Here is a 20294-nt window from a genome sequence, read left to right as displayed (position 1 = left end):
TAGTGGCGTCTGTGTAGGATACTTGGTTTTGTAGTACGACATGCGCTGGAACGATTTGGAACCCAGCCAATTTGGCTCGTTCGATCGGTTCACGACAAGGATCCTCCCTTCAAGAGGTGCTGAGAGGACCATGCGGATTAGTGGGGATATGAACGAGCACGCCATATGCGCATACCGTGCTCGCACACGTAGCGCTCGCGAACCGCTTTCCATGTTATCCCACCGTGGGCCGCGGACGGAAACGCCACCCACAAGGACGCGATTTTGCCCTCGCTTGGTGGAGGGTAGATTAGGAGGTGTGGGTCCATATTTGGGTCAATCATACTCGTTTACAAGAACGGTTTAAATTCAGTGGACGCGTGGCCGATACATGTACACAAGGCGCATATATCTACACTGTCATCAATAAGAACGTTCTAGTGCTACATGCTTGCCGAGAACCGGCGATGACCATCCCGCCTCCTAAGTACAATGATGTGCATTGGGCAAAATGTCATCACGGAGTGGACTGACATATACATGGCAGCGTGTACGCACACGGGAGCGTTTAAGACCGAGAGGCTGGATGACAAGGGGCCTAGCAAAAGCGCACGAGACCTAGCCATAGCCAGGTAGTGCGGAGAAAGAGAGGGCACGGCGAGTATGATACACGAAAGCAGTGGCACGCGGTTGACCCACCTGTGCATCCATCACGAGAGGGAAACTACACATGGACAGCCTTGAGTCGATGTTCGTGCGAGCCTTGGATTGGTATGGGCAGGAGGTGCGAGCATGCATCCTTCCCCAGTAGGAAGTTCCCGCTGCTTTCAAAGATATCGGGCCTGCATACCGGTGGCGATGGACCGGTTTCTGTAAGACCATGAAAACTTTCTGATACGATGCACCGGTGACAAGACTTAGTGCAGCAGCACTCAATATCGCTGCCTAGGCGGCGATAGATACTGTTCTGCGACCCTCACAGGACCAGTCGTGGGCGCAGGCTTCGACGACCGCACCGAGCGGCGCGTACCGGATACTGTCGGTATCGTCCGATCCGTCCGAGGGCTCGAGAAGGCGCTCTCATCCACTTCGTCGCGCAGGTAGGCGCGCACGCTGGAGGGCGTGTCGAGGCGCGTCTCGGTGCCGGCTGTGAAGCCCGATACGGAGCGATATAAGCTCCGGTCGTGGTTCGAGTGCGAGTGCGAGTGTGATTGTGATTGCGACCTTGCGTGCGAGGGTGAGCGCTTCTCCGGCCTCGGCGTCGTGGTGGACGCGGTAAGAGACGAGGTAGACGAAGGGGTGGGCGACTGGGTCGGCGCGAGCCTGTGGCTGGGGACGTACGTCGACGAGTGGCTGCGGACCGTCGGCTCGAGTAGGTGGCTCGGGACGTAGGCGGAGCCGACGGCGGAATGCGGGCTCGCATACGACGCGGAGCGCGAGTGGTGGGAGCGCGGCGCGGCGCGCGAGTGCGAAAGCGTAGGGATCGTGCGGTCCGTGAGCGCGCTCGCGGCGCTCGCCGGGCTGGCGGTTGCAGTGTACGCACTACGAGAGCCTGTTCGGTCACGAACACTGCTGCGAGAGCGCGTAAGCGTGGCGGGTCCATCGTCGTACATCGGCGCGCTGGTGCTCCGACTCCGTCTAGGCGTGCCAGCGCTCGTGCTTCTATGGTCGACGGACGGCGCGCCGCCGTAAAGTCGCGGCGTCGCATCGCCCGCGCGGCTCTGGCCCTCTGCGAACGACATGGACATCAGCGGCTCCCGATCCTTCTCGTCGAGCGGGTCGTAGTACAGGTCTTCCCGCAGCACCGGGGCCGAGATCTCGCGTTTGCCGAGCCCGAGCATGCGCGTGAGCGCAAGTTGACGCTGCCGACGCGGGTACCACGAGTCTTCACCGGTCGCGTGCTGCCAGCGCAGCTTGGCGCGGGAGGAGCGTGCGGGAATGTAGTCGGCCGAGACGGGGTCGTCGGATGCCCAGCCCCATGGCAGGGCCCAGACGTCTCTGAGGAAAGATTCGGCTTTTTCTACAGGATTTTGGGGGGCGGGGTCGTCGGTGCGCGGAAGAGAGGGGAGTGAGAGGCCCGGAGAGGTAGTAGGCGTGAGCCTGTATGGATAGCGGGCAGGGCGTCGGGGAAGAAGGGTCGTGGCGTCGTGCACGAGCGTGGTGGTGCCGTCATGTCCGAGAGTGGTGGTGCCGTCGTGTCCGAGAGTAGTGGCGCCGTGAGCGAGAGTGGTGCCTTCTAGCTCTGCGTACTCCGGTTCGTACTCGTCTTCTGAGTGGTGATGTTGGGATGAGCGGGGAAGGTCAGCATCAATGGCGTCGAGTACGAGGGAGTCGTATGGCTGGCCTCCAAGGTATGGATAATCGGGCGCAGGGGTAGTTGCGAACATGGAGGGGCTGATGCGTGCGTTCTCCTGTGGGGATATAGGTATCGGATGCCCGGGCTCGGGCATCGTGAACGGCGCTGCTACACGGTCGCGCTTTTTCGTCCCGCCCAGCGCAAGCTTGCGCAATCTGGTAAGCAGACCACCGTGCGCAGACGAAGGACCCGCTTGTCTCCGATCTGCTACCGTGGGTATCACCGGCTCTGGTTCGAGCTCATCTTCGACCACATCCGTGACCTCCTCCGGACGCATTGGCAGCGATCGGGCGGAGCGACTCTGCGGGGTTGGCCGGCCGACGTCGTAGTAGCCCGAGTCGATGTTGGTGTCGTCGGCATCGGGTACGGGTACGCGTCGGATGCGAAACTGCGAGGACGAAGCGTGAGCGAGTGGCTGGCTTTGGCTCTGGCTCTGGTCCGGGAAGGCGTCGGAGAAGGGGGTGAAGGGGAGTGTGCTTGGCGTCGACGGGTGGGTGGACGGCGTGAGCGTCCGTGCTTGGGCACGCGGGTCAAAGGCGTATAGATCAGAGGGGTGGCGAACCGGATCTGGGATCGGTGTGGGACCAGGACTGTACCGCGACATCCTGATGCAGGCGAGAGACCGACCTGAGGAAACGAGCGAAGTACAGCCACGTACTATATGACACCCTCACTTCGTCAATCCCGCCGAATCGTCAGTCACAGACGGGTAACGCATCGGAAGCACTTGCCGCCATCAAAATGTCGAACTCCGCCAGACTCTTCGTTGCGCCGTTTCTCGTCCCGCGCCGGTCATCGCCCTACTTTGTTAATCCCTTGCAGACCCCATTAATCAGAAAAAAAGACATCGATAAAGATGAAATAGAGATTGTCGTTGTGTTCCGTCAACGTGTCGGTGCGCGTTGCGCGGCTGGGCGTCAATGCGCTTGCGGTTTTTGAAGTCCGCTCGGCTATTGTCCTGCCGCGCATCGGCAGCTCATCACAGCGTGACTCTGCTCGAAGTAGCATTGCTCGAGTTTCAGCAGATTAATTCTCTTGCTAATGCGTGGAACATGTTCAGATATGTACTCTAAGCTCCCAGAGCAAGAACAAAGCGAAACGGTGTGGTAGATGTTGAGATATCAAATTCTGACGATTCGGCGGGAGTGACGAAGTGAGGGTGTCATATAGTACCCCAGAATTGGTCTCGTAATCAATGCCGAGAGGCTGTCCGTATGCTGCTACTGGCTATTACACTCTGCGAGTCACTCGTCTTTCACCGGGGCTTGGCTCGACGGCTATCCGACTTGCTGTTCAAATTGCTGTCCGACTGAAGGATCGCAGTATTTAAACCCCTCCTCAAGAGCGTACAGAATCTCAGCTTCCAGCCTCTCCGCCCGACTCGCTTACGTTTTTTACTGTCACACTGCTGCACTGCGCGTTCAGCGCTGATTGCACCTAAGTATGTATGCCTGCTACTTACCGAACAGGCCCTAACAAATACTGTCGAACCGCAACAAATGCTGTCGGAGACTTCGAATGCTGTCCGGCACGCTGTCCACGTGTAGGCTCATGCTGTCCATAGCGGTGGCTCGAGTTACATACCACTATCTCCCGCTCACTTTAATCGCCACCTCGACCCCCCGGTCCCCCCCCCAACAACCAATTCATTATGCCGACCGTCATGGAGGCTAGCATTGCGGCTCTCTCCGAGTTACAAATCACGAGGTTCTTCGAGAAGTACAGTCCTAGTACGACGCAGCAGCAATGCAACCAACGGGCCGAACAGCTTGCGGGCATGTCTGTCCACCCGACGCCTGTGCAAGGTGGAACCAGTTATACGGTCGTGTCCGACGACGAGACCTGTATCGTTCAGTTTCGTCTCAGCGATGCCATTCTGGACACGGATCTTATCGATAGCGTCGAGAAAGCCTACGCTGGATTCACGCCGTCTCACCGTTTGGTTGGCAATCTGGGTCAACTTTACGTCTATACGATGAACAATGTAGGAGGGGTCGCGATGTACCTTGCCCGGGACAAATTGAACGAGAACGACTTCAGCCTTCTTCGTCACGCGGTTTCCGACTTCGCCAGGTACGCTTGCCTGCGCAAAGGAGTTAGCGCAATTAGAACTTCGTCTACGCAGATTTTTTTGCCTCGGCCTGGCACAACACGCCCAGCTCGATGCAATGTCAAAGTCGCTCCTCACTACTGAATGAGTACTCGTCGAAGCTCTCGCTGCTCCGGCAAGGGCTGCCCGTACGCTTTCACCCGACCCTGGACTACCTCATCACGATGCTTCCGAGGCTGCTGGCCAAAGACTGGCCGTTGGTGCCCAACCACACCGACCTACTGGAGAACAACATCCACGTGAGCACGCAGACCGGCCGCCTGACGGGTATTTGCGATTGGAAGGACACCGTTATCAGTCCTTTCGGTATGTCGCTCGGGGGGCTCGAGGCTATGCTAGGGATTCGAACCGTGGAAGAAAGCTGGCGTTATCATCCCAACCAGCAGGAACTTCGGGACCTCTTCTGGGAGACGTTTTACCAGGCCATGGGGGAGGTCACGAACGAGCAGAGAGAACTCATCGAGGTTGCGAGGCTTCTTGGACTGTTCTTGGAGAATGGTCTCCATTGGACCGAGGATGGGTTCGAGGCTATCACTGATGAAAGTGATCACGACTTCCGCTACCTCGAGGCAGTCACTCTGGCACTCGGTGCTCCGACTCGCACATGATCATGGGCAGCAGGGTGGCCGGAGAAGCCGGCGGTCTGGGCAAGTAATTCAATGAAATATCGTCTGATCAGATCGCGCCGTGTTATGTCCATGTTCCAAATGCAAATAGATCGTCTGAGGTCTAGTTCCCTAGTGGCATCGAACAGTGTATGCCCAGAATCCCTCTCGGCCTCACGGTTGTCCAGATCCCATCCACTACGGCACAGTATTATACCGGACGCTCATGTAAGTGCCTCAGAACCACAGAGATATTTCAAGCTTGATAATCTTATTGAGTGGAAGAATAAGGAGAGAAGGCCCATGCCTGGTGGCATGTTCCGGTATGCACGCTGATATCCATCCCGTAGAATGCTCATGCGTACTGCAATGAATATATTCATCCTATATCATGTACGCATTACGGTTGCCTGTCAATGGGGAGCAATGCGTTCTATTTTACACGGATAGACTAGTGCGTTTTATGGAGGCCGCCTCAAGGTGCTGCTCAATTGCTTGGGCGAGTAGGCGATGGACGTGTTCGGTGGGATGTCCGGTGTTGAACCTGGGTCATGGTGAATATTCGTCAATTACCTGTTAGTGAAGTATGATACGCACCAGAAGTACGACGAGTCCTTGCACTCGCAAAATCTGCGCAAGTTGAATGATCAGCACAGAGATTCGTCGGGAAGGAAGGATGCTGACCCTGTAGTGTTAGTAAACCCGTATGCGGACGCGTCATCGAGGATCTTGTTAAACCAAGTATGCGCGTCGAACGTGAGGACATTGTCAGACGGATTTTTCTTCGCGAAGTTGGCCACGTAGTCTGCCAGAAGGGAGTTGTATTGTTGAATGTGAGCAGTGTACGCCGTGTTGTTCTTGCCGAGGGACGCGGGGTTGCGTTCTTCAGGTGGAACATTGATGAACAAATGCGCGCCTCGGAGGCCGTTGTCAAAGGCGGATTGCTACCAAACGGAACTTCTAAGCATCCGGCAATAGTAAGGTACTCCTGAGATGGGCTCACCACGGCGTTGAAGTAGGACGTCATCTCTGCGTCCCAGAACGCGTTCCAGTCAGTAATCTGTGGAATTACAGATGTGACCGGGTGTCGCGGAAATTTATCAAAGAGGACCCACACTGGCATTGTTGGAGCTATCCCCGGTGTCGTTGATGCCAATCCACCAAGCAGTGAGCGTCTTTTTGGCCGGATGGGGAATGACGTCCTTGGCGTAGGTGACGAATTGCTTCACTTGGTCCACGAGGGGAACCGTGAAGTTGTGGTGCAGAGGCAGCCTTGCAGGACGTCAGAAAGGAATGTTACTAAGGTAGTATCGCGAGGACGTACAGATTCGCGTCAATGTCAGAACCGGCGAAGGCGAAGTCCCATAGCTGCCTCCGGCAGGATGACGGGTGACCACCGAGACAGCCAGTCAGGAACTCGATCTGTGAATGCGGTGGTTTAGAAAATCCGTCCATGCGGGTGAGTATCGAGTTATTCACCCAATTCGAACCATCGGAACTCGTCTATACGTCCAATCCGGTTTAGTGTGCATGAAGAACAGTTCCTCACATGTGTGATCTTACGTTCTTGGGGATGATTTGATTCGACAAGAGTTGCTTCGGGGTGAACGGCAGGTTGAACGCGTCGCCTATGAAGCTAGAAACGGTTAACATACTCCGCAGCTGTAAGCCTGATGGTTTGTCGCCGTACCTAAAATTGGCATGTCCCAGAGTGCCTTGCACGAACGTGTAAGAGTCTCCGAACGCGTAGACGTATTCTATGTCCGACCAGCGAAATGACGGCTTCTTGAATTGGCCACCATTGACAACGCTAGGAAACGCTGCAAGCGTGCATAACATCCAGATGAAGTCGAGCATTCTTTCCCCTGCGCTCGAGGACAGGAATATTGCGATGAACCAGCGGCACCTTCATATTGTAGGATCGTATATACGGTGGTCGAAGGCAGACGGCGGGCCGCCAGGTTGTCACTCGGACCTATCAGCTGATGACGCGCCGGTACGGTCGGGAGGGATCAAGTTTTTCTTTCTTTGCGATCATGACTGAGATGGCACGGGGAGTCCAACAAGGTGCATATATTTGGGTGTTTGCCAGCAGGCTCCTAAGGACCTGAACCGGCCGGGCCGTCACAGTCGCCGTGAGTGGGCAAGCTTCACATCTTAGAAAGGGGGGCTTGCCGTATTGGGAGTAGAGGGATTCCAATTGAGGCCTCGCGAAGTCTGGCTTGTCTGCACCGGTCTACTACTATGGATGTACCATCAATGCAATTTCGATTGCATTGATGGTTCAAAATCGTCATTTCATTGCCAATCCACCCAGAAGCTAGATCATATGGTAGCCAAAACCATGTAGCAGCTGTATGTCAAACCTCAAATATTTTCCTACGCGGGATGCCTTGCCAGAGCGATGCCGGTAGGACGTGTCGATGACTCTGCAGATTGCACAACGGGTCCCCCAAGGCCGAGAAGCCGAGGCCGCGACCTTCTGGCGGGGAGATCCTGCAATCTGACCCTGCTTTGTCAGCATTTGAAGCGGAGCTTCAATTGCATTCATGGCACCTCCGCCAGTAATCCTTGCATAGCAAGCACAAAGTTGCAGATATCACGTATCGGGATTGACAGACGTACCTTCTGTATAGTATAGAGTATACTTGAATATATTCAGATTTTTATCAGCTCAGATCCCTTGAGCCGAGCCGTGTCTTCATGCTAGAGCATGCTTGGATGGTTCCCCAAACGACGTTGCGCATTTTCTGGAGGCCCATCCCCTAATGCTTCGCTCTGTTCCTTTGGAACATATCATTAGATAGTACTGTATATGCACTCAATTTAATATGTAGGGATTAGGATGAGAGGGAGCCCCGCAGTGACGAGATTTCAGACCGATTGCATTGATGGTACACTATTGCATTTATGGTGCATCCATAGTACCTGTCTTGCTTAAGCTTGAGCTTATACAATACATTACATAGCACTGTATGTACACATGTACCTAGGATTTTTTGGTGCCGGTGGTGAGACGGTGCGGTCGGCCTCATCAGCTCACGAAAACCGTCGAGCTGCTTGGCACGCTGTCGACTGCACGAGTGGCGTACGTGCAGCGCAGCAACCGGCTGTTCCGCTACCGGGACCTCGTCAGCAATCTACCTACCTACCTACCTACCAGTCATAAGCTCTTCTTCTCTTGTGTGATGATCAACAATGGAGACTGCCGCGTAGATTTGTGGCTCAATGGTTGCACGTTCCGGTCCAACGACGGGTTCTGCTCGCTACGTCGCGGCTGCCCAGCATCGGAAGCTCAACAACATGGAAGACTGAGGATGCCATTCTTCCACAGGGATGGCGGTATCATTTTGGAAGAACCTGAGATACTACACCTGTGCTGAAGTCGCTCGATTTTTGCTCCTTGGCCGGGTAACCTCGTATCCTCATGTTTCTCGGCTCAGAAGTCTGGAAGTCGACATCCAAACTATGCCCGAACTAGACCTCTTAGAGAGCATCCTGCTACCGGCCTCTGATTGCTCGAATATCTTGCAGCTAAATGGGTTCGTACGCATAGCTGATACGCTCTATACTTTCGTGTTTTACTGCACACGCGAGACTCACCTGTTCGCAGGTACGGACGGTTCATGCGATATGTCTCCTTGGCCAAGATAAATGCTTTGCGCCATGTGGTACTTCAGTAATCAGGTGGTCAGGATCATTGACATACTCCATTCGCCTCTCATCGATGACATTCAACAGGACAACTCACGAAGTGGGGGCATATTCGGTTATCGCACTTTTTCGGGTTACGCCCGCAACGCAGTGCCTGGTGCTGAAACACCGCACCGTAACAGACGACTCGCTCGTCTTCACGGCTGCGGACCTTCCACAAGCATACCTCGTCCCCGATCCACAGCTTCTGGCTCCAAGGCTGGCGGGTGGGATGTATGTATATGGTAGCGTTGCTCAACCAGCTTCGTCTGCATGGCGCCGGTATCGGACTTGATGTTGCTGCGAACTTCTTGGTCGACGGAGAAACAACCGTGAACCTTATTGCTCCTGACGCTCCACTCGAGATACTGATATACTCCAGATAACCGTGCGTCAGCCGCGGAGTCTTCGGTTCTGCTATTATCACTGATGAAGAATTGCTGTCACTTGTGCGCTGGGTAATAGGTCTGGTAACACAGCACATTTCAGAGGGATTGACGAATGGACGGCAGCCTTCAACGCTTCATGGCTCGCTATCTTCTCTGAAGATACCTGGTCACGAGGTCGCCCGGATTGGCAACGCCTTCGGGACGTTCACCCTTGACCCGCACGTATCAAGAATCTCTCGTACCGGAGCGTACATGAAGTTGTCCCTGTGGGTGGGATTTCTTATCCCAAATTGCAAATGAACATGCAGGGACACGGGCCAGCTCCATTGCTGAACGCTCCGTTTGCCTACCTGCAGGAGTCAGGATTAGATACCGACACAGGCCTACGGCAGACATTGCCATCAGGGTGAGAGCATCTCGTCATGAAGTGGCTGCTTCTGGACGAAGGCGCTGATACCTCGGTCATATTCAGTACGACTATATACGACGAATTCAAATAAGCCTTCACGTGTTGTCGTATCCCTGTCTTGGCAATGCTTCTGCATGATTCGCCATCCTCCGATACTCCAGCATACGCCCAGGGAGGACGTTATCTACTACTTTCGTGCTCGATCACTTTTGGTTTGAGCCCTTGCCCCCTGTTCTGCCATGTCGACCCAAGACGATACTCGCATCTCCGATCAGGACTTCGATGTCAAGGATAACGAAGTGTTAGAGCACGTTGAAGACAAGAAACATCGCAGACGCACGCCAGAAGAAAAGCAGGCCGCGTTGACTGCTGCTCTTGCTGTAGATCCCGGCGTTGACAATTGGTCACGGCGTGCATTCCAGGTGATATCCTTTTGACTTGGCATGGGGTTCGATATTGATTTCCTGGGCTGAAGATGTACCTCATCATCCTCGTCGCCTGTTTTTGCTCTGGTGACAGTGGGTTCGACGGAACGGTGAGCATTGAGTATCGTTTGTGTTACATTATCTTAAGACGTAGCGCGCCTCAGGTCATGGGAGGCATCAACAGCATGAAACAGTACCAAACGTACTTCGACATGTCATCCGCTGGGGCTAAGACTAGGTGAATGATCCGCGTATTCGAAATCGAATCTGTCTGACATATCTCAGCATCGTTTTTGGCGTCTACACCATGTGCGTACATCGCCCAAGGCTCTCGATTTCAGGCTCATGGGCATGCCTCTACTTGCTATAGTGGCTCGCTCTCGTGAGTGATCACAATAGGATTATTGACTGCCTGCATGTTTACATCATTCCAGCGCGACTATACCTGCTTGTCAGTATGTACAGGGTCCGGGATTAATAATACTCTCACCTATTCCACATCACAGCTATACTACCTGACATGTTCGGCAGGCGGGTCTCGATGTTCTGTGGCAACCTCATGATCGTCATTGGCGCGTGTGTGACTGCTACTGCCAAGAATCGCGCAACTTTCATTGGAGGCAGATATCTGACAGGTCGAACCGTATTACCTTCATAGGATACACTTGCTGAAGTCCTACTCAGGTCTTGGTTCCGGAACTGCGGGTGCATCGGCCAAGTCATTCCTCGGAGAGCTTACCCCACCGCAACACCGTGGTCTGTTCATGGGACTGTTGAACTCTTTGTACGGTGATTAGTCTATTCATACGATAGCAACCCGTTTGACACTTTCAAAGCTACTTCGTTGGCCAGATCACGGCCAGCGGGATGATGGTTTCCACGGGACGCTATAACAACAACTGGTCGTGGCGCCTTCCTATCTTCGTACAGGTGCGAAGTGTCCCGTTCAAACCTCGAATAGATTTCCGAGCTCTTCCTGTATAGCTCGTTCCCGCTGCCCTGAACGTCCTGCTTGTATTCACATGCCCTGAATCGTCAGTCTTCTCTCTCTTCCTCACTAGAATCAATGTCATTATAACACATCCCGATATTTTTTGGTATGCACGCGCAGTCCCCGATGGCTCTACAGCGTAGGACGCAAAGACGAGGCCAGGCAAATACTCGCCAAGCTTCATTCCCAGACCGGAAACGTGAACTCGCCTTTGATTGACCTGGAAATGGAAGAAATTGAGGAGAAGGTTGCTTTGGATGGTAGCGACAGTACGACACTCTGCTTTTGTATCTGCGATTGAATGATCTGATGGCGGCATCTTCAGAACGCTGGTGGGACTTCCGTCCTCTCTTCCGAACCGCTACAGACCGTTACCGTACACTATTGGTCATCATCATCGGCACGCACTCATTTTTCTATCGTCTCGCAGGCTCCTTCATGTATTGATCTGCATATCAGGCGCTTTTGGCCAACTCTCAGGAAATGGTCTCATCACCTATTTCCTGCCTGTGCTTCTGAAGGACGCTGGTATCAAGAGTCAAAACAAGCAACTGACTCTCAATTTCGGTTTGTGCTTGTACCTTTGTAAAACCCATGCACGCAGTACTGACGACGATCCCAGTGAATTCCATCACTTCTTACATGGGCGCTTTAACTGTGAGTTGCATCAAATGTAACCAAGTTGTTTGTCTTGAACAACATGTTACCTAGGGCTCGGCTCTCGTTGACCGTATCGGTCGACGTAGAACACTGCTCATTGGAACCGCCGGCATCACCATTATCCTGGCGATTGTTAGCGGACTGCTCAGCGAGACAGGAAACGCAGCTCGCTCTAACGCTGGTGTGGCATTTATATTCCTCTTTGGGGTAGTCTTTTCCTTTGGATGGACCGCGATGTATGCATTGTTGTCATGCCGCTTAGTGCTTAACTGAAAATTCCAACAGGCAAGCACTGTACCCCATGGAGGTCCTCAGCTACGAATCTCGAGCCAAGGGACTAGGCTTTCTCAACATAATCACGCAAGGATCATCCTGCATTAATACCTTTGGGTATGTTTTCGTCTGCTTCCTCAGCATGCGTGTTTTATCATGGAGACTAGTTTACCGGTCGCACTACAAAAGATCGGTTGGAAAGGTGCGAGGCACACTTACCTCTCACTGATATATATGACTGATACAATTGACACACAATAGTCTACCTCATCTTCGTGTTCTGGGACCTATTTGAAGTTATCGTCATCTATTTCACCGTGGTAGAGACGAAGGGCTTTACTCTTGAAGAGATTGAAGAGGTGTTCAAACAGCCAAATCCTGTCAAATACAGCACCGAGCACAGGTTCAGGTTCAAGCCGACCATTGCAGACGACGAGAAGGAATCCTGAAAATTGTACATATACGACAGCTGGCCATATACAATTCCAAGCCAACTTATAGTGATCAATACAAATTGCGCCACCTATGCTACAATGTCATCTCATTCAGTGTGATAGTGTTCCGCATCAACGAGACAGTCCTGCCATGGACACGCGCATAACTAGGCCCGTCGTAGCCCTTCACCTGGGCCGTAAGGGTCGTGTTTTGACACCCGCTGTTGGTCGCTCCGGACGTGCCATCGGTTGCAAATCGGCCAGGTCGCCCAGCCCATTGCGTGATATCAAGTAATGAGCGTCTGACAGCCGTATGATGAACACGAACAACGTCTCGGATGGTCTCACGGTGACAACGTCAGTCAACGATGACCTCATGTCCGATACAGTATCATCTATTGTGGCTGGCCTGAGCATAGAGCATCAAATGAGCCAAAAATACATGGCATAGATTGTTGGCACTTACTGCATCAACGACGCCAACCATCTTGCGGAATGTATAACAGCCAATCCGTTCAGCTCTGACTCTGAACCAATCAACTGCTTCAAGACAAGTCGATGTCTGCGGACGACGGCTGCCGTCAGCGACATATCATTGTAATGACCTAGGGGAGTGATTAGGTCGGAGGAGCAGGATCCACCAGTACTTCACCTACCCCGCATATATGTGCCGTGCGAATCTCCTGCCGTTCCGGAGACCCAGAGGCGACTGCGGTGGCTAGCGGTTGCCGCAAGGCCAGCATATCCCTTCCTCAGCGATACGTTGAGTATGAACCTGGGGGCGAACATAGTATGCAGCGAGTGATGAGAATGCCGCAGCATCCAATCTATTCGTGCATATAAAGGCTGTCACTGGGGGCTACACGAGGCGAACCCATCTCATGTAGCCATTGGCGTCGGCGCCTTCTCGCGATCTGATTGGCAACGGAAGGCCCGCTGGACGAGCCGCACCGCGTCAGCGCCATGCCATGGCATGCCGTCGACGAACATGTACAGCATCTGTGAGATTTGAGCACCGAGCTATATAGCTCTGTGGTACCCCATAGGACGACGACCATAGATTCGCGTCAAATCGGATGGGCGGAGGTCCGAGGGCGGCAGCGAATACAATGCATGACATCGGATGTCGGCTTGTGTGTAACGTCGGATAGTATCGGTCCAAGTCCTGGAGAGCACAGGATAGTAGAGTCCGGGAATGTGCCCTCACCGATTTACTCCGTTGGGACGGAAGTAGAGGTGCGTAACGACGTAGTCTGAGATCGGACGTACGAGCATAGAGTCAACTTGAACCCTAATTTGGGTGTACGACTCAGATCATCTCCGGACCCAAAGTTTCCTTGGGCTCATCCATAGGTCCTCTCGAGTCTCCGCACACCGTGTCATCCAGGACCTCCACGTAGCACACCATGGTTCGTCGTTGTCCGATTAAGTCTGTTACAGCTGCTTGATCAAGTTCTAGAGACCTATATTACTGCAAGGTCGGTGCCTGCTAACTGGACCCTCTCGAAGCAAGCTGATTTTCCGTCTCTCTGTTAGGGCACGAACGGTCGCTGACCCAGATCAAGTTCAACGCAGAAGGCGACCTTCTTTTCTCCTGCTCAAAAGACCATGTTATCAACGTCTGGTTTACGCACAACGGCGAGCGGTTAGGGACGTACGATGGGCATAACGGCACAGTATGGACTGTGGATGTCGATTGTGCGTAGAATCCTTTTTGTCGATTCTTGCCATTGGCTCAAGTCGCGATGCATGTTGCGTTTCGCAGCTTCCTCAAGATTCTTGGTATCAGGCTCTGCCGACAACGAGATGCGACTGTGGGAGGTCTCGACGGGCAAGTGTCTCTACAAGTGGGAGTTCCCGACTGCGGTGAAGAGGGTGGCGTTCAACGAGGATGACGATCAGGTCGTCTGCATCACGGAACAACGGATGGGCTACCAGGGTGCCATCCGTGTGTTCAACATTAACAGGACCGGGGACGGGACAAAACGTGCGCTGTATCACATTGGTGCCAACGAACAAGAGCTAACGGACCACTTCGCTATCCATAAATCAGAGAGCAAAGAGCCCGTACACATGTTCAACCCCATCGGCTCGAAGGCGACTGTTTGCGCCTTCAGTTACGTTCCAGGAATCATCGTTACTGGGCATGAGTCAGGAAAAGTCGCGTTGTTCGACATGAAGACTGGCGATGAGATCAACAGCAACGAGCGTGCGCACGGAGATGTCGTGACGGACTTGCAGATGAGCCCCGATCGGACGTATTTCATTACCAGCAGCAAGGACAAGTCAGCGAGGGTATGTCTTGGCTAGTCCTTCTGAAAGCGGAGACATCACTAACACCCCGTACGCAGATACACGAGACAAAGTCCTTGACAGTGTTGAAGACATACACCACAGAGACCCCGCTGAACAGTGCTTCCATCACGCCAAAAAAGCCCTATGTGCGTATTACTCAGCTTGTCACTCTGGCACACATGCCTGAACCAATTCAATTGCACAGGTCATCCTTGGTGGTGGTCAGGAGGCGATGAACGTCACGACCACCTCCGCGCGCCAGGGTAAGTTTGAGGCCCGGTTTTGGCATAAGGTATTCGAGGAAGAGGTTGGCCGAGTGAAGGGCCACTTCGGACCGCTGAACACGTACGTTCTTCGAAGTACTTCGAAAGCGTTTTCTGACCGTGTGCTTCTCTGTGTTCCATATAGTATCGCCGTACACCCTCGTGGCGAGATGTTCGCGTCTGGTGGGGAAGACGGCTTCGTTCGCGTCCACCACTTCGACGAGAGCTACTTCAGGGCAAAGCCGTACGGAGACATTGAGATCTCAGAGTAGGCGTGGAAGAGGTTGCCTGTTGCTATCCTCGAGACAGGATGGAAATTTCCATACTTCGATGTCCGCATTCTTTGGGAGGCGCCCCTCACATTGTATTTCTGTGTGATGTATGTGTGAGAGTAGTTGCTCGGTATTGTTCACAGTCGTACTACCATACACACATCCCGTATCCCGAGTGCTTGACTGCAAAAGCTGTTCAACTGTACATCCAGCATACAATTTCGTCATTGTTCTCCAGCAGAGTGTACACCGCGATCGGCGTGGCAAAAGCCTGACATCTCCGGAGTCGGCGGCGGCTGCAGAGCTTCTCGTCCAACATCTCTTCCTCCGTCTCCCTTCGGCCACCCTCCTCCTCCCTACACGGTCTTTCCGCATGACAGTTTGAACATCAGCTATGGATCTACGAACGATATTTTACGTGCTCTTGACTATACCCTCTCTCTCGTTCGCCCTCGAACAACCGCAAGCTCGTGGAGCACCGTACAGCCCAAGGCACCCTCTTAACCGACGTGCCATTCCCTCCGACGGATTCTACAATCCATTAAGCAACGGAGGCGCTATGCTCACGGTATGTTGACGCATGCAAGCCGCATCCTCCGAGCGTTGTCTGACACGGAGGTCCGCGCTACAGCAAGTTTCCAATACCTTCCCTGCCGGCCAAGGCGAACCTCTTAACGCTATCATATCCGCTAATTCGGACAAGGCCGTCCTTGTTGACCAATCCACCAGTGGTGGCCTACGGAACTACTTCACGTGCGCACCACACACTCCCTAACAGTTAGGCAATCCCTAAGTCGTTTCGGCTTCTGCAGATCGTTAGGCTTTTCTTCCGAGTGTCTCGGACAACACTCTGGCTCCGACCAGGCCGCGAACCTTGGAGACGGGAACGGTTATCGTACGTCCCTGTGGCATGTTATGACCCGGCATGCGCTCATATAGCTTGACAGTAAACGAGACGGCGGTCATACGTTGGGACTATGGTGACCCCGCTTTGGGCACATGTCAGGAAACTATCAAAGGAGGCAATCACTTCCGATACTGGGTACAGAACGGCAAAAGCGCGAAGAGCAATGCTGTGTTCTTAGGCGTTTCATACGAGAAGCCTATATCAGGTACGTATCCCTGCCCTCAAGAGCAGTCTGCCGTCCCTTGCTCACCGCGGAACCAGACGACCATGACATCATCTTCAATGGGTACAACCTCGGTCGGTATGTCCCACACTTCCTTTCGTCCTCTCGTACCTTCTTGGCCTCAACCCGGCTTCTCCAGTGATTGGCTCGTAGGCAATGCCACAGGCGGGCAATCCATTCCAACCCTTAATCTGACCAACTCCTCCACCTACTCCGGTTCGACCTCATACAACGGGTACAGCTACAAGACGGACGTGTCGTACGTCTCGGGTCTGCTCCAGAACACGAGCATCGGCATCAACCACAACCTGACTGTCGGCGGCAACGGGATCAACGCGTGCGACGGTCTGGTCGCGGTTCTCACTGTCAAGATCACCGCCGCCCCCGCGGGGAGGTGAGTCCGCTCCTTTATTCTATCCTCCTGCGCTAGCTCGTGCTTATGTCCCAACGTCCACAGCAAATCCGCTGCATCTCGATTGCAGATGCCTGCGTTGGCATGGACTCTTCTCTGTCAATTAACATTGATCACGCTGATTGGATTACCTATATACACTTCGCTATAGACAATGTCAGCAGCTCCGGGTAGATTTACATACATAGTACCGGGACTCTTTCATATTGAGTTACGCACCACCGTTTGGCTTCATGAATTCGGACGTTCGAGGGCGTCGAGCGCTCCGAGGAAACGCGATTTCCTGAATGTATCCTTATTGCTTTGTCTTCACCGTGAATTCAACTTTTCTCGTTGCTCCCTTCCGTCCGCCTTCGAAGATGCGGCATGTGCATCACAACACATGGTCAACTCTTCGCCACCCATATCTAATTGGGAGAACCTCAACTGGGGTCTTCGGATTCAATCATGTTTGTATCCGAGTCAACGCTTGCACGCCACAGTCTTCATATATGTTTACTTCTCTGGACGCGTTCCTTCCCCGGCTGCCCATAAGGTAAGGGTTGTTGTCTGCGTGCGCCTGTTCCGGCCGTATACCACCTCCTTGGACTCCAGCATCTCACGGCGCAGGCCGGGATTGTGCCCCTTGTGAGACTGGACCTCGAGTCTAGGCGGTGCAAGGACCTCAGGCCTCAGGCTTTGAACAACATAACCCAATGTTTAGCAAGCAGCGTCGCGCCTAGAACAATATGGAACGACTGCGAGATTCACACTCCATGGACTGCCCGGAGAGAATATCAAGGAGCAAGTGCGTTACCCGCCAATGAATCGCCGCACTGTCCTCCAGCATCTCGCTCTCTCCCTCGTGGTCCCTATCATCGCGTACCTCTACAAGACCCTTATGGCGACCACAGCAACCAAGTTCGCAACGTCAACCTCCATCGCGCAAGGCGCCATCGTGGTCGGCTCCGGCCTCGCCGGCCTTTCAGCCGCCTCCCAACTCATCTCCCATGGCGTCCCCGTCCACCTGCTCGATCGCGCTCAGAAGCCAGGAGGAAACTCCATCAAGGCATCATCTGGCATCAATGGCGCCCCGACGCGCTTCCAAACGGTCCCGGACACCACGTTCTACGACGACACCGTCCGCTCCGCTGGATCCGTGTTCTCGATCGCTCGCGAACAGCGTCAGAAACTCGTATCGACGCTCACGGAGCAATCGGCTAGCGCCATCTACTGGCTACACGACGAGAAGGGTGTCGATCTGAGCAAGGTCGCCCAGCTGGGTGGCCATAGCGTCCCGCGCACTCATCGCCCGGAGAAATCTACCGTCGGCGCAAGCATCGTCATGACGCTGCTGAAGCAGTTGAAGGAGAGCCCGCTGTTTCAGCTTGAGACCGCGGCCCGCGTGACGCGGGTGCTGAAGAGCGGCGAGAAGGTCACGGGCGTCGAGTACACGCAAGACGGCGAGACGAAGGAGCTGCATGGGCCGCTGGTGTTCGCGACGGGCGGGTTCGCGGGCGATGCAAACGGGCTGCTGGCCAAGTATAGGCCTGACCTCGCGGGTTACCCGTCAACGAGCGACCCACGCGAGGGCACCCAGGATCTGCTCACGGCCGTGGGCGCCCAGCTCCTGGATATGGAGCAGGTGCAGGTGCATCCCACTGGATTTGTCGATCCGAAGGAGCCGCAGTCGCTGGCTAAAATCTTGGCGGCGGAAGTGCTGAGAGGGGAGGGTGGAGTGCTACTGATGGAAGGCAAGAGGTTCGTAAACGAGATGGAGACTCGGGCACACATCACGGATGCGATTACCAAGCACGAACCCCTAAAAGGGGATATCAAGCAGTGGGACGTGCTTATCGTGCTGGATGAAGGAACCTTCAAGGCGGCGGAAACGCATCTCGGGTTCTATATGTGGAAGGGCTTGATGCGGAAGACGACCGTGGCTGAGCTAGGTGAAGGTGTGTTGCCGGCGCTGCAAGAGTACGCGGATGCAGCTGCTGGCCACACAGAAGATAGGTTTGGGCGTAAGGCATTCGGGCATTGGGCTTTGAAGAAGGTGGAGCCGGAAACTTTGGTTTATGTGGGAAATGTGACGCCCGTGGTGCATTTCACTATGGGAGGGGTGGTGATCAACGAGAGGAGCGAGGTTCTGGATGCGGAAGGGAAGGCCATCCCAGGCCTATGGGCAGCCGGGGAGGTTACAGGTGGTGTTCATGGGGAGAACAGGTTGGGCGGGTCTAGCTTGTTGGAGTGTGTTGTCTTTGGTCGTATAGCCGGGGACCAGGCTTCGGCGGCTTTCAAGAGCCAGTAAAAGATTGGCATCGAAGCTAGGCTTACCCTTTAGAGCTCGAGCGATCTCTTGTGCGAACAGAGTGTTGTCATGCCTTAACTGCAGCAGTACGCAACTGTAAAATAGATTGACCAACGTCATCATACGACGAAGGCGACGGGCACGGACAGCAAATCGCATAAAGTATCTCTTGTACATTATACATTCGACTGCATGGGCAATCAAGCCGCTTGTCCCTAACACCACTTCTTGATCAGTGGTAGACGATCTCGAGTTCATGGTCGAACCCCTTGAACGTGATGTCGATTTTCTTGGAACCGATTTCAAGGTAAACATCCTTGCGCTGCGACCCAGACTGGTTCGCGAAGACAACAACCTCCCAGCCGCTGCGCGACCACAAAGATTTGCGCTTGTCGAAGTATCCGAGGAGCTCATACTACTCGTCGCTCCCGTTGGAGTATTTGCTCACGAAAGATTTGATTTCCTCGTCGGCAAAGATGCTCCTTAGACGTAAGGTACCCTGATAAACGCCAACGTCAGCTGAGCAAAATTCGGTAGGGTCAAATCGCAACTTGCCATGGCGAGCTATAGTGAGGTTTTGTATGGTTTGACCGAGCTGCAATGTTCAGCAGCGTCGCGTAGTTCTGGAAATAGTCAATTCAATAAGATGTAGGCGAATCAGAGATAGCAGAGACATGTTCACATGAAGAGGGACTCTGGTTAGACGGTTACTTTGCCGCTGTTCGTGGTGCTGGCCCATGTTTTAGGAACTTTCGATTTACATAATCACCTCCGCATATGTTCCAGAGTAGAGCCTGATGATAGTGATGAGCGCAATCGGCCAAATCGGTCGAGCAGAGACAACCCTCTTCCCATGTCAATGCCGGAGAAATCGTTAGACCGACACATTGATATGCTGGCATCCATGTATCAATCGGAGCACGCAGACAACCGACAGAGGGAAGCTGACGTACAGGATACATGCAAATACATGGAAGATGAGCACCTGACCTGTAAGTTAAGCGTAAGGGGGCGAGGCGGGCGGTGGCGGTGTCACGACGCGCCTCGCAGGCAACAGAGCAGGATCCGGTAGTATAGCAAGAATGAATGTAGATACAGGCGTGCAATCGAGTTTTTATAGTCGAGACGCCATAGATATCAGAGATAATCATATCTCAGATATCAGGCGCCCGGGGAGTAGAGGTAAGCACGCAAGGTTTGACCATATGGCGCCCAACGGGCGCGTCAACATTGTGATTTCTCAGTCGCGGCGGAGCCGCGACCATTCTAAGTTTACTCTACGGCTAAGCTACGGAGTACTCCGTTACA

At 53.7% G+C, this 20294-nt stretch overlaps 7 protein-coding genes across 7 annotated transcripts; 5 read left to right on the top strand and 2 right to left on the bottom strand.

Moving 5' to 3' along the window:
• Positions 1–402: 402 nt before the first annotated feature.
• Positions 403–3216, bottom strand: PUNSTDRAFT_124414 (uncharacterized protein; the record flags this gene model as incomplete). The annotated part of the gene is made up of 4 exons (XM_007380182.1): positions 1010–3216; positions 679–920; positions 538–597; positions 403–462 (listed from the first exon to the last, which is right to left on the bottom strand). Exons 1-4 carry the CDS (start codon positions 2937–2939, stop codon positions 403–405), a joined length of 2292 nt encoding a protein of 763 aa, XP_007380244.1. The 5' UTR covers positions 2940–3216.
• Positions 3217–3986: 770 nt separating this feature from the next.
• On the top strand, positions 3987–5053 carry PUNSTDRAFT_130929 (uncharacterized protein; the record flags this gene model as incomplete). Its single annotated transcript, XM_007380181.1, has 2 exons — positions 3987–4408; positions 4513–5053. 2 exons carry the CDS (start codon positions 3987–3989, stop codon positions 5051–5053), a joined length of 963 nt encoding a protein of 320 aa, XP_007380243.1.
• A 435-nt stretch (positions 5054–5488) lies between these two features.
• On the bottom strand, positions 5489–6889 carry PUNSTDRAFT_60790 (uncharacterized protein; the record flags this gene model as incomplete). Its single annotated transcript, XM_007380180.1, has 9 exons — positions 5489–5594; positions 5648–5680; positions 5735–5994; positions 6054–6110; positions 6166–6322; positions 6375–6472; positions 6530–6553; positions 6614–6686; positions 6741–6889. 9 exons carry the CDS (start codon positions 6887–6889, stop codon positions 5489–5491), a joined length of 957 nt encoding a protein of 318 aa, XP_007380242.1.
• A 3127-nt stretch (positions 6890–10016) lies between these two features.
• PUNSTDRAFT_60587 (general substrate transporter) lies at positions 10017–12339 on the top strand (the record flags this gene model as incomplete). The annotated part of the gene is made up of 16 exons (XM_007380179.1): positions 10017–10076; positions 10131–10204; positions 10252–10279; positions 10401–10425; positions 10473–10601; positions 10651–10750; positions 10803–10896; positions 10951–11000; positions 11078–11226; positions 11283–11378; positions 11417–11524; positions 11580–11614; positions 11669–11853; positions 11903–12007; positions 12058–12092; positions 12152–12339. The coding sequence occupies 16 exons, from the start codon at positions 10017–10019 to the stop codon at positions 12337–12339; spliced, it is 1461 nt and encodes a 486-aa protein (XP_007380241.1).
• A 1345-nt stretch (positions 12340–13684) lies between these two features.
• On the top strand, positions 13685–15364 carry PUNSTDRAFT_81986 (WD40 repeat-like protein). The gene is made up of 8 exons (XM_007380178.1): positions 13685–13733; positions 13784–13802; positions 13861–14022; positions 14090–14311; positions 14378–14619; positions 14676–14765; positions 14825–14964; positions 15028–15364. The coding sequence occupies exons 1-8, from the start codon at positions 13731–13733 to the stop codon at positions 15152–15154; spliced, it is 1005 nt and encodes a 334-aa protein (XP_007380240.1). The 5' UTR covers positions 13685–13730; the 3' UTR covers positions 15155–15364.
• A 152-nt stretch (positions 15365–15516) lies between these two features.
• PUNSTDRAFT_97478 (uncharacterized protein) lies at positions 15517–17028 on the top strand. The gene is made up of 7 exons (XM_007380177.1): positions 15517–15722; positions 15786–15907; positions 15967–16049; positions 16102–16266; positions 16323–16362; positions 16424–16678; positions 16742–17028. The coding sequence occupies exons 1-7, from the start codon at positions 15549–15551 to the stop codon at positions 16845–16847; spliced, it is 945 nt and encodes a 314-aa protein (XP_007380239.1). The 5' UTR covers positions 15517–15548; the 3' UTR covers positions 16848–17028.
• A 485-nt stretch (positions 17029–17513) lies between these two features.
• PUNSTDRAFT_118407 (Flavocytochrome c) lies at positions 17514–19225 on the top strand. The gene has a single exon (XM_007380176.1). The coding sequence runs from the start codon at positions 17577–17579 to the stop codon at positions 18984–18986; it is 1410 nt and encodes a 469-aa protein (XP_007380238.1). The 5' UTR covers positions 17514–17576; the 3' UTR covers positions 18987–19225.
• The last annotated feature ends 1069 nt before the right edge of the window (positions 19226–20294 follow it).

The sequence above is a fragment of the Punctularia strigosozonata genome, assembly GCF_000264995.1.
Source record: "Punctularia strigosozonata HHB-11173 SS5 unplaced genomic scaffold PUNSTscaffold_2, whole genome shotgun sequence".
Taxonomy (NCBI): Eukaryota; Fungi; Basidiomycota; class Agaricomycetes; order Corticiales; family Punctulariaceae; genus Punctularia; species Punctularia strigosozonata.
The sequence above is the reverse complement of the archived record's forward strand: the minus strand, read 5'-3'. Positions and strand labels throughout refer to the sequence as shown.

What these genes read in the sequence shown, in the direction of transcription:
- PUNSTDRAFT_118407 (XM_007380176.1), top strand. Translation starts at nt 17,577, where the DNA reads ATGGCGACCACAGCAACCAAGTTCGCAACGTCAACCTCCATCGCGCAA.
- PUNSTDRAFT_81986 (XM_007380178.1), top strand. An exon ending in GACCGGGGACGGGACAAAAC is followed by an intron (nt 14,312 to 14,377) that starts GTGCGCTGTATC and finishes TCCATAAATCAG; the next exon opens with AGAGCAAAGAGCCCGTACAC. An exon ending in GCAAGGACAAGTCAGCGAGG is followed by an intron (nt 14,620 to 14,675) that starts GTATGTCTTGGC and finishes CCCCGTACGCAG; the next exon opens with ATACACGAGACAAAGTCCTT.
- PUNSTDRAFT_97478 (XM_007380177.1), top strand. Translation starts at nt 15,549, where the DNA reads ATGGATCTACGAACGATATTTTACGTGCTCTTGACTATACCCTCTCTC. An exon ending in ACGGAGGCGCTATGCTCACG is followed by an intron (nt 15,723 to 15,785) that starts GTATGTTGACGC and finishes TCCGCGCTACAG; the next exon opens with CAAGTTTCCAATACCTTCCC. An exon ending in ACCGCCGCCCCCGCGGGGAG is followed by an intron (nt 16,679 to 16,741) that starts GTGAGTCCGCTC and finishes CAACGTCCACAG; the next exon opens with CAAATCCGCTGCATCTCGAT.